Raw genomic sequence first — 12,111 nt, 5'->3', positions numbered from 1 at the left:
ACTAGAAAGCATGCCAGGAAACAAACCGTGGTAGCTTCCTCCAGGGCACCTGGGAAAGCCCCATGTGGCAGGCCGAGGTGTGCAGCGGGGTACAGCTCACAGGGCACCCCTGCTGTGCACATCTCTTCCCAGCGGCATCAGTGACCTCCATCAGGAGCATTGCCTCCTGGAGTCTGGCAGACACCAGGCGGTGGGACCCTGGGACCTGCCACCCCTACCTGCTGGGTTTTAGCAGCACTATCCTGCTGCGTGTACCTATCTGGGCTTGCAAGCAGAGGAGCTGGAGAGCTGGAGAAGGGGAGGAGCTGAATGGGCAGGCAGCAGCCTAGGCAGCTGCAGCGGCTGCACTCTGGCGCCCCAGGAAGTCTCGGGAGGGTCTAGGCAGGCGAGGAGCCTGATTTGATTTCCCTGTGCCAGACAGATCGCACCAAGCAGGCTCAGCCCAGACAGGGAAAAGACATGTGGGGCCTGGGAGGGGAGGTCAATTGGACAGGACTAGGACCCAGGAGCTGAGAATGAAACCCCACTAGACAACATTAAGATCAGGTTGGGGCCTGATGTGGGAGCATGGTCTGTGGGTGTTGCTGAGAAGGTCTGCTTCTAATCTGAGGGCTAGCAACCTCCCCAGATATGCCCAACTGCCCCTCAGGGATGCACATGGCTCCACGCCAGCTGCCTTCTCGCCCTGTGTCCATTGAGCTTCATCCTCAGCTCAGCCTAGGCTGTGGGTCACTCACCTACAGGACTGGCAGGTGGGAGGAGGCCGGGCCTCAGTAGCTCTTAAAGCCCCACCTACTTCTTTCCCAAGCCTGGTTCCAGCATGTGCCCCCAACATGAGAGCCACTCATTTGTAGTGACAGTTGCAGTAGAGGGAGGGATATCTAGTACCTTGCATATCCTACCATGGGTAAAGATTGTATTGACAGGCCATCTGGGGGGAGGACAATGACTGGGGCCAGTTGTCAGGTCACCAGATGAAGCCCTGAAGCCCTCTCTAGCCAGTGTCCTCCCAATGGTGTATTGCAAGCTCCAACTTGAGTATTCATGTGTTTGCAGTAACTGTGGGTTGAAGCCATGGGGCAGCAGGCACATTCCCAAAAGGTGCCCAAGTACCCTGCCTGACATGTCCCGAGAATCCACTCCTGGACACCCCAAAGGGAAGTAGGTCGCCACTGCTTGACAGAGGAACAGATAAAATCTCAGGGGAAAGGCCTGGCAGACCCCCATCCTGCAGGACTTGGGAGCTTGCGTCTTGCTGACCAGCCCTTCTTGTTGGAGAGGAGGCAGCAGCTTGACCACTGATGGCACCATGTGCACACTGGTCTGTGGGTGTGTTAACCATGCCCTCTTGTCCCCACAGAGCACTTGTGTTCGTGTCCCACGGAGCCGGGGAGCACTGCGGCCGCTATGAGGAACTGGCTCAGATGCTGGTGGGGCTGCACCTGCTGGTGTTTGCCCACGACCATGGTGAGTGTCCCGGGTGCGGTATCAGCCAGTACCTGGAAGATTAGATGTCTGTTTTACCAGATTCCCCCCATATACACGCACGCACGCACTGCTATCACCTTCCTCCATTGTACAACTACCCACAGATGTTTCCAATGAAAAATGTGTGGTTACATCACTAGGGAGCACAGCTGGAGAGATGCTGCTGGACATATTTACGGGAGGACTTATCCCAAGCCAGGGAATGCCTGCCCATGTGTCCAAGCACTACCAGCTCTTAAGATGGGTCCTGGTCTTCTCCCAGGGCACTTGAAACGAACGTGGACAGTTGGTTCAAACTCCAGTCTAACCACAAGGGACCTGCTAGACCTTTCAAACTCGGAGAGCAGCAAGTGTCTCAACAGGCCATATTGGTCACAAGTAAACACCAGCACACACACAACCATGCATGCGCATGCACACAAACAGATATACAAACATGCACACACTAATGAGCATATGTACATACATGCACACTCAAGTGTGTGTCAACGAGTATGAGTGCACGTGATACATATATAAACACACACACGCATCCCCAGGCCAAGTCCCTGGCTCTTTATGGAGTAACAAAATCCACACATGCCATCATGGTCGCCGTCCGTTGCCCAAGTCTGTGGCTCTTCTGTTGTATTGATGCTGTTCTCTAGGAGGTCTCCTGATTCATTATTGGACAGTTTTGGAGGGGAAGCATCCCCCATGACTGAAGAGATGTGCTCCTGTTGCCTGTGATTTGAAAGCAGGAGACAGAGCTAGCAGCAGTGGGCAGGGGCCAGGGCAGCCAGGCCGGGGCAAGGCTGTGTGCAAGTTGGGGGAGGCGGAGCTGGCTAGAGCATTTTGTACGTGAAGAATTGTGAGTGTGGTTCGTCAAGAGCTCCTGTGAAAGTATCTGTTTCACTGAGTGTGCCGACTGCAGTGTCCCTTTGAGAGCCGTGACATGCGTGGGGCTGTGTAAAGCCTTTGGGACGCTGTGTTTGAACCTCAGGGGCTGAACTGTTGTCAAATTCATATCCTTTGCCCTGTGTATGGCTCAGGATATTTGTCCTCTGGCCTTGGTTTCCTGGAGAGGGGTCACCAACAACCACGCTGGGTCCCCAGGTCCAGAAGTGGGTTTCGTATCTTGGCAGCAGATGCCTCATCAGGGCCCCCTGGCCCTGCCTGTGGCAGGAAGTGCATGTTGGACCTGACTTACTCTGTCTCACTGTCACACCTGGAAAAACAACTGTGAAAGGTTCCCTTTTTCTGATAAGAGAGCGGGGGGGGGGGGGGATGGGGGAGGAGGGGACTAAGCAACCCACCTTTTGATGCTTCCAGAATAACATCTCAAGTTAAGACAGCTGTCTGCCACATTCCAAATATAGTGTGAAAATGGAGCTCCAGCTCACCTGCTTCAAGTTGCTTGAATGACTCACGGGAAAGCTCCCAGCAGGAGACTGGAGGGCGTTTTATTCAAGAGAGGCATCCAGTTGAGTACACGCAAGCACACATGTGTGTCTGCACATGCGTGCATATGTGACTTTTGTTCTCTGGCTTATCTCAGTGAAGAAAGCCAGGCAGGTGGGCTGCCACCATGGGGGTCACGTGCAAGCTGCTTGCTGAGGCAGCTGCTGGAGGGGGGGCGGCTGGTGGTGACCTTGGCCTTGTCTCTTGCTGAGAAATGCCATCCGAAGTGGAGAGGGAAGGCAGGGTTTGAAGCAACCTCCTCCTCTCACGCTGTGCCTGTGTTTCCGGGCACGGATGTCTGTGGAGGCTTGGACACTGGGACATTGGTTGAGCCAGCAGGAGGCAAAGACTAGACACCATGGAGCAGTAGATACTGCTTGCTGCAGACGCATGCCACCTCACCCTTCATGTGGACAGCACGCGACCCAGGCCCCAGCATGCCCAGTCAGTCCCTGCCCCATGGGGCTGAGGGCGGGCAGAATGATGTGGCTATACAGCCAGAGGCTGTCGGTAAAAGGGCACGTGATGGGGTCATGCTGCCTCTGGCCCTGGTCAGCTGCAGCATGGGCCATCCACTGTGCCCTGGGCCTGAGCCCAAGCACCTTAGCAGGGCCAGCAGAGCTGAGACTGGGAGTTGGGGAGGCAGGGTTCCCGTCTCAGGCTGTGGTGCTGAGGGTAAGGCAGATGAAGCAATGGTTAGCACACTGCATCGTGAAGTTGAATGGACTACCCACGTGATGCTGCTGCTGGGTCTGCCCGGCAACCTGTATGGGGGCTGGTTCCTGTCCACCTGACACTAGCTGATCACCACACTGCAATGCTGCACCCCATTTCAGTGTCACTGCTTCCTTTCCAGGTCCCTGGTAGCCTGGGACGCAAGTGTGCACACCCAGGGTCTTAGCATGAAGCACTGACAGGAGCTTCACGTTCTTTTTCAGTTGTAGAGTTTGGCCAAATGATCTCATGGGTAGGACGCATTCCCTAGCAGCCTAAGTGACCTTGCTGTAGATGAGAAGGCCAAGGCCGTATAACGATGGATCCCAATCTCATGGCACCAATGCTCACACTGCAAGGGGGGGCAACTTGGCTGCATGCTGGCAGCATCTGAGCAGAGCAGCCTGCTGAGTGAGGGCTTGGTTTGCCCCCCACGCCTCTCAGGCCTGCTTGGCACCGCCAGTGGCTGGAGCTGTCTGTAGTGTTGCTCAGTTGTCTTTGCTTGCGGCTCTCAAGCCTGCTTCCCCACCCCATCGGCCCTGCCCACTGCTAAGCAAGGGGAAGGGATGGAGTTCCTTAACCCCTGACCGAAACAACACGGAGCTCTGGCCTGGAAGGAGCAGGGGGTGGACCCGGCTGGCAGCTGCCCTGCCTCCAGATGAATGGGTGATGGGCGGTCAGTCGCACATGTCTGTCCTCTGTGCTCCTGACCAACACAAGATATAGCATGCCGAGGGTGAGCACCTCACTCCACACCCCAAAGGAGCCCTCTCATCGTCCACGCCTAGCCCAGGCCTGAGCACAGTGGCTCAGCCAGGTTAGCTCAGCCCGCGTGTGTTTCAAAGAGAAGCAGCAGTATATGGCAGGGTCCAGCAGGGTGGCCTCCACCGCGATGGGGAGTGTGTGGTTCCACGCAAGGGACGCTTTCTTGGCTACCGTTGAGATGGCTGGGGTGTTTGGACACTCAGCCCTGGTGCCCCCACTACAGCCCGCTGAGAGCCGCAGATGCCTTTGGTTTCAGGTTATGGCTGGGGCATGAGGAGAGGAACTACTAGGAGCCCCTCCCCCGCCCCCAGTCCTGGGCCAAGAAGGCAAAGGGAGCGGTGTTGAAGATCCATCTTTGTGCCTGGACCCAGCTCAGCCCCCATCAACCATATAATTGGACCCTAAATGGTTTCGCAAGGAAGAAACATGGTGATTAAGTCCCTGGCCTGTGCTGCTCAAGGTCCCTCTAGAATCTTTGACATCTGGAGCTGGGGGGGCGGAGCTAGGTCCCCCGCTGGGAAGAGCCCTCAGGCTTTGGGCGGCAGAAGGTGTGGGGGTGGGGGTGGGGCTCCGGGGGATCCAGGGCAGGGCCCAGGGGAGGGTGAGGAGGGCAGAGGAGGAGGAGCTGCCTCCCGCGTCCAGCCAAGCAGGTGGAAACACCAGCGGCCTTGGGCTTTTCTGGGGCATTCTAAATATAGCACAGGGGAAAATTGGGCCTGGTGTGCTTGCGGTCCCCAGGGCTACCAGCTGCTCACTGTGACTCACAGGAAACCCCTCGCTTTCCCTGAAGGCGAAACTGGCCAGTCTGACTTTGATGGGAGGGAGGGCGGGGGAGGGGAGGGTGTGATGTCCTCCCACCCACCCCCTCCCCATCCTGGTTGGGGTGCTGCACGGAGCCGGCTCAGCTCTGTGCAGCACTTCTGGTAGCAAGGGACCCTGTCTATAGCAGTCTCCCACCTGTGCAACAGGGACTGAGATGTTAACACATCCATCTAGCGCACAGCAGCCTGCTTTTATACAGGAACTGAACTTGACTGGTGAACATGGATGACTTCTCAGCAAATACTTGAGGGAAAGTACTAGAGGCAGGGAGGTTTTCCCTTTCTGGCTCGGCAGGCTGAGCGGGGCGGGCCTGGAGGAGAGGAACTTTTCGGGGTAGCCCGCGGTCTGCCATGTGCTCTGGCAGAAGCAGGGAATTTTGAAAATTTTCAGCGAGGTGCACCAGGGAGCGGTTGTTATGCTTGGGTGTTTTCATACCAGAAGACAGATTCCCATCAGGCCTCTGGGCTGGGAATATTCCAAAATAATGCATCACCCGTTACAAGTAATACACTCTGGTTGGGAACGTTGGAGAAATGTGTTGACAGCTGGGTCTGCCTTTAGTAAACACGGGAGTGAAAGGAACCATGCGTCACTCTGAGATGCCTTGAGGGTACAGGGGCCCAGCTCCAGGGCGGGACCATGGACTTCTTGGGTGCTTGTGAGTAGGGTTGGAGCACGGATCATGCCACCTGCCCTTCCCCTGGAGTTCGTGCTGTCCCCTGCCACTCCCTGTTCCTCTGCCTCAACTCTTTGTACTCACAGACCCTCTTGGACATAAGTCGGGTAACTGCTAGATAAGCATCTCTGAGTGACTTTGTGTCTGATGTGGGGTTCAGCTGCCTGCCTGAGGTTGCCTGGACACTGATTTGAATTCTGGCTCCGGAGCCTGCATCTCAGGACCGCTGCGCCCTGACCCCACCCACCCCGTTTTCCTCTGGTCCTCAGATGTGGCGGCAATGCATGTGTGCACAGAACCTCCCCGTGTACATGAGGCTTCCTCGCACAGCCTCTCCTGGGAGCTCACCAGCGACCCCAGGAGGAACCAGCAGCCAGGGCTAGAACACAGGTGGTGGCTGTGACTTCACACTCAGACATAGCAATGGCTTTTTTTTTTTTTAAAAAAAAAGATTTATTTATTATTATTGGAAAGCCGGATATACAGAGAGAAGGAGAGACAGAGAGGAAGATCTTCCATCCGATGATTCACTCCCCAAGTGACCGCAACGGCCGGTGCTGCGCCGATCCGAAGCCGGGAACCAGGAACCTCTTCCAGGTCTCCCATGCGGGTGCAGGGTCCCAAAGCTTTGGGCCGTCCTCGACTGCTTTCCCAGGCCACAAGCAGGGAGCTGGATGGGAAGTGGAGCTGCCGGGATTAGAACTGGCACCCATATGGGATCCCGGGGCGTTCAAGGCAAGGACTTTAGCTGCTAGGCCATGCTGCTGGGCCCAGCAGTGGCTTTAACATGGCACATTTTTACTGCTCCTGGCCTGCAGGTGTGGAGTTGCAGACCGAGGTGGGGGTAGATTGAGCGCCTGGTGGGAACATTCCTGGTTCCTCATAAGGGGAGGAGGCCAGGAGCCTTGCTGGGGTCTCCTTACAAGGAATCTAGTCCTGTCTGCGGGGTCTCAGCCCCCGTGACCTCATCACCCCTGTCTCCTGACACGGCATGCTGGGGGTGGGATTTCAACAAGAATTTGTGGGTGTGGGGGGACGGACACAAACCATAGCAAAGGGCATCAGTATCGGAGGCTGACAGAGCAGCTGTCACTGGTGAACCTGCTGTGTGAGCTGCTGGTCGCCAGCTCTCCCACCAGCCCTGTGGCAGGTCATCAGACAGACAGGCCTGGCAGATCTTCCCTGTCCTTAGGTGTAAGATGTGCTGGCATTGTGGGAAGTGTGAGGTAAATGTGGCGGTGTGTGCCCTGCAGCCCCTGGCCTTGGTTGTCCCGGGGGAGGGAACAGGGGCTCAGGAACCAAACTGAGCGTGTGTAGCAGACCTCCATAACCATCCCAGTTGAAGTCTCCACAGAGGAAGCAGGCAGGGCCGATGGGGTCATCTCAGGCTTTCGATGCGCTGCTGTCCAGCAGCGCCCCAGTCCTCCAAGGAACTGTGGGGGAAGATTCCAGAAGCTGGAGGTGCCAGACTCTGCAGCCTTCCTCCACCATACCCAGGGCTGCTCAGCTTTTCTGTTCTGGAAGATTTCATTTGATTAAAGGATTCGCTTTTTAAAAAATTTCCAACTCTCCTGGACTGAATAATTCAGGAATAATTCCAGTTATGAAATTCTCTGATCTTAAATGAGAGGCGAAGTGTGGAAGTGCCTGGTGTGCCAAGGGGGGGAGTGGGCGCTTACTGCTGCAGCGTGGGGGCAGGGCTGGCACGGTTGGGGTGGGCAGTGTGATGGCTGAGAGGAATAGCACCAGGCTCCTAGCCGAGCCCTCGCAGGGGCCCCATTGGGTCCTCAGACAGCGATCAAGGTTTAGGGCCCAGCCCTCCCCTGAGCCTCTTAGCACACACAGCTGCTGTTCTGTCTGGGTGCTGGCATACACTGAACCATCCAGGGGTCGGTAGTAGTCTCCTCTAACTCGGGCAGAGCCTCAGAAGGTCAGTCCCCAGGGGCTGGGAGAGAAGGGTCCAGCACACCCTGGACCTGGAGAAGCCCCTGGGTGGACACAGTCTTTTGTCACAAAGATTTGCATCGCATGATTTTGTGTACAGCACAAGTGCCTGCCAGGATCCTGTACAATGAGCTACAACAAGCCACTTTCTTTGCGAATCACAGAGGCCCAAGGGTGAGGGACTGGGTAGGTCCCAGATCGAAGGGGGCCCGTGTCAGCCTAGGTGGATTTTGAGTAGGGTGTGGTGTGAATGCAGGCTGGTCAGGAGCAGCTGAAAATGAGTCCAGCAGGGACCAATGAGAGCAGTAAGTGCTGGGTCTGTACTGGACAGGGGGAAATGAGGTGGCACAGACTGGTACAAGCAACCATGGGAAACTAGCTAACGCCATTGCTTATCACCAGGGTGAGTCATGGCAAGCTTTGGTGTCCCTGCCTGGGACTCCCACTCCCCTGGGTATCTGCCCAGTGAGGGTTACATGACGTGGTGGTTGTTGGCAGGTGCTGGTTTGCCCCATGGGTATTGGGTGGCAGCCAGTGCCACCCGTTCTCCCACACAGACCCCTGTCTGCCCTCTGCACGGGGTCCTTTGAATCAATTTTGTTATTTCTGCAAGTTTACATCTTATTTACATCTTTCCTGGAACAGGGGGCTGGTAGCTTAGTCTAGATCCACTATGTGAGTGGCAAGAGCTCAAGTACTTATGCATTGCCACTGACCCTCAAGGTCCATGCTACCAGGAAGCTGGAGCTATGAGTGGAACCCGGGGCCTCCAGTGGGAAACACAGGTGTCCAACCATTTCTGAAGCTCTCAAGCCGGCGTGGGGAGGCTCAGCTCTGCCACCACCCAGGGCCGTCATTACTCTTACCCGCCGTCCATTTCGGTGTTTAAGTGTGTGATGGGTAATGGGTGGGGAAGGCCAGACATGAATCAGGTGCAGAGGCGTACACGGCTCTGCCAAAGTGACAGGATTGCATTGCTGGGCAGAGGACCCAAGCGCGAGGGTGCTGTCTGCACCCTGGATCAGAAGTGGCAGGCGTGGCCAAGCCCTCCTTTCTCGTCCATGGGTTGGAGTTGCGCCGTGACTTTACCCCAAAATGTGGCTGTTCATGCAAAATTATCCCCAGCGTCTCCAGATGAATGTATCCAAGGTTTTCAGGTGTGAAGAAAACACACAACACTTTTGTGGGCTTCCAGAAAAGCCAGTCTCTTCAGTGTTGACATGAGTCACTTGGTGAAGGAGGAAGAAAGTCAAGCAACACATGATTCCATGCAAAAGGGAAGATTGAGTAATTTTAGGGAAGGCACTCCAGGGATGTCATTTGCTGCAGCTCGGGAACTGAGAGAAGGCGGGCCTGGTTATAATGCGTACGTAGGCTTGTATTTGGGGGAAAGAGCTAAACACAGACCCTGCCCTCTAGAAGTCTGAGTTGGAGCCATCACTTCTGGCTGTGCGACCCTGGGCAAGTGAGCTGCCCTCTCTGAACATCAGTTTCCTCATCAAGTCTCTTCTTTCGCTGTAGGACTGACAGGGAGGGACAGAAAAGGAAGAGAATGAGCTTACCTGTGCAGTGTGCCCGGCTCACACTAGGCCCCCCACAGACACTGGCTGTTGGGGTGACCAGCAGTGACTCCACCCACAGCTTCACGCTACCTTAAAGTGGATGGGAGAATATTTCCTATTTAACTGACCCTTGTTGATATTGTCATACCCCTGATTGTCTTGCTTGGTCCCTCATGGTAGCCTCAAAGTGGGCACAGTGATGACCACAAAGGGACCAGGCTCGTGAGTGCCCCTGGCGCCAGCACCAGTGTGGCCACAGCCAGCCCAGGGCGTCACCCCTGGGCCCAGGCTGCTGGCCGGGGCTCTCTGGAGTCTGTCTTGGCCTCTCATGCCATCGCTGGCCTAGATGTCAGCATGGTCGTTCTGCAGGCGGGCAACTGAGCTGCCACCCAGGGAGCCAGAGGCCAGGAGTGCCTTCCCCCAAGGTCCACTTGCCGTTGGCCCTGATAGGGCTGTGTCCACAGCTCCCCTCAAGCTGCTGGACTTCCTGGGGTCTGTGGAGCCTGATGTTCCTGAAGCATGGTGTACCCCTGACCCAGGCATGTCTGCAGCAGGGGAATTACCCCGTTAACCCTGGCAAATGGATGTGGGGTGTCTCCAGAGAGGCCCTGGAATGAGATCGTGATTTCCTGGGTGACCTGTGAATCCTAGCAGCCTCTGGGAAGATGATTGGCTCCTGCTTGGGGTGGAAGGACATTACAAGTCCTCAGAGCGAAGGCTGTGAGCTGTCACTGTCTTCCCAACAGAAGGGCCTCCTGGGCCCAGGAGATGGCCCAGAGGCAGGAGTAAAGTCGGCTCAGAATGACTGAACAGGGGACCAAGCTTCCCCGTCACCAGCCAGAAGTCCCAGTCAGGAGCCCCGGGCTCCGTCCATGGTAAAGTTGGAAAGATACACTGGGGAGAGAGCTGGGCCATGGTCACTTGCAGAAGATAGCATCTACTTCACTGTCAGGGAGATGTGTGGGTGGGAATTCACACCAGACCGACCAACCTCGTGGGGAGGGGAGCCTGACCTCCCTCCCTCTGGGGCAGTCCCAGGAGCCCCAGGTACCAGATGGGGTGTGCTGCTGTCTAGTCAGTTTCTGGGGTCCTGGTTAACACCTCCAGGCTGCTTTGTGTGGCCCCAAATAGCCAAGAGCTCTGGGGCCCAGGGAGCACCAGTGCCCCTTGTACAGCTGCTGGTTGGCACACTGTTATCCTTGCTCTGCTGGTTTCCTCCCTAAATGCCTGCAAGCACCAAGACTGGGCTGATTCAGGCCTCTGACGTGGGTGGCAGGGAGCCCAGTTCTTGAGCCTCCATCACTGCCTCCCCGGGGCCTGTGCTGGTAGGAGGCTGAGCCGGAGCTCCAGCATGGGATGCGGGCTCAATGCCTGCTCCTGGTTGGTACTAGCGGGATTAATGGATGTACTGTGGCCAGGCAGAGGCATCCCCAGCTGCCCAACTGCCTGCAAACCCTGGTGCAGATCAGAGGTTACAGGGCCAGCTCAGGCATTGGTGTTGCCACCCAGGCTCCAGTGCTCCCATTCTGCTTGTGTCCAGCTGGCCCTGTTCACACTGTGTGCTTGTGGGTACGTGCTATGTTCCCAGTGACTCCTGGCGTGGAACAGTGTTGTTGCCCTGCACACATCCCAGGGTCTGGTCCCTGAGGCAAGGGGCAGAGACAGATCAATCAACTCACCCCCCTGCTCCCCCTACTGCTGGGCAGTGGGTTTCACCTGTGTGAATGGGCAGCAGCAGCTGCCAGGGGAGAGGGGGCTGGGAGTGGAGGGAGTGACCCTGGGGGGCACAGCTGGAGCAGAGGCAGAGCCTGCTGCAGCCGGGGTCAGGACAAGTCCAGGCAGGCCTCTCACTGCTGCAAGCTGCTGATCTGGGTGGGTGGGGTGTGTGACCCGGGTGGGGTGTGTGACCCAGGCGGCCTTGATCGCCCTGGCAGGCCCCTGGGAAGCAGGGGTCACATTCCTGGGCGCGTCTCTGAGCTTGCTGTTTCCTGCCTGGTCCTAGCTGGCCTTGAGCGTGAGGAGCCCAGGCTGCTGCAACGGAGGGACAGCAGCCTGGCATGTGGCTTCCAGCACAGCTTCACTCCAGCAGCGGTCTGCTGCTGAAACCATGTGCCCTCTGAGCCTCTGTGGGGCCGGGTTCCCATGCTGCCCGACTGCTGGGACAGCCTGGGGGGCCCCTGGCACCTACTGGGCAGCAGCAGGTGCCATGTGCCAGACACCTTATAAACTGAAGTCAGCGCATCCTGCTTGGGTAACCAGGCCCATCTTTCTCCTCCAATCTTCAGGTACCAACTTTCCCTACAGAAGGTGCATCTGTTCCCAGTGGGTGTGTCAGTGTCATTTTCTGGCGTGTATTGACGTCAAGGGCAAAGCAAGTTGGGGAGGCTGCCAAGGGCGAGGCGCCAGATTCCAGAGCAAAGCTCAGGTTCAAATCCTGCCCCCTGCACTTCACAAGGCAGCTTCCTGCTTGGGGCCAGCTTTCTGCTGCACCAATGCAGAGGTGAGACAAGAGGTGAGACGTGGGTCTGGAGTCTCACTTCTCCCTATACAGGGCCATTAATGCCATGGTGGGGACATTACCCTCAGGACTCCACCTGCCCTTAATGGCCATCAATATCTGACATTACGGGTGGAGTTCCTCAGCACAAGAACTGGGAGGACCATAGTCCAGCCTGCTGTGAAGGGGCGGCGGCCAGGTCC

General features: G+C 56.7%; 1 protein-coding gene across 3 annotated transcripts in view; it reads left to right on the top strand.

Moving 5' to 3' along the window:
* Nucleotides 1-12,111, top strand: part of MGLL (monoglyceride lipase) — an 85,705-nt gene that overhangs the window by 31,084 nt on the left and 42,510 nt on the right. For all 3 annotated transcript variants that reach the window (XM_058678891.1, XM_058678890.1, XM_004581348.2), the window contains exon 3: nt 1,361-1,467. In XM_058678891.1, the coding sequence (XP_058534874.1) occupies nt 1,361-1,467 (107 nt within the window). The remainder of the gene's footprint in view (nt 1-1,360; nt 1,468-12,111) is intronic.

The sequence above is a fragment of the Ochotona princeps genome, chromosome 21, assembly GCF_030435755.1.
Source record: "Ochotona princeps isolate mOchPri1 chromosome 21, mOchPri1.hap1, whole genome shotgun sequence".
NCBI classification, from domain to species: Eukaryota; Metazoa; Chordata; class Mammalia; order Lagomorpha; family Ochotonidae; genus Ochotona; species Ochotona princeps.
The sequence above is the reverse complement of the archived record's forward strand: the minus strand, read 5'-3'. Positions and strand labels throughout refer to the sequence as shown.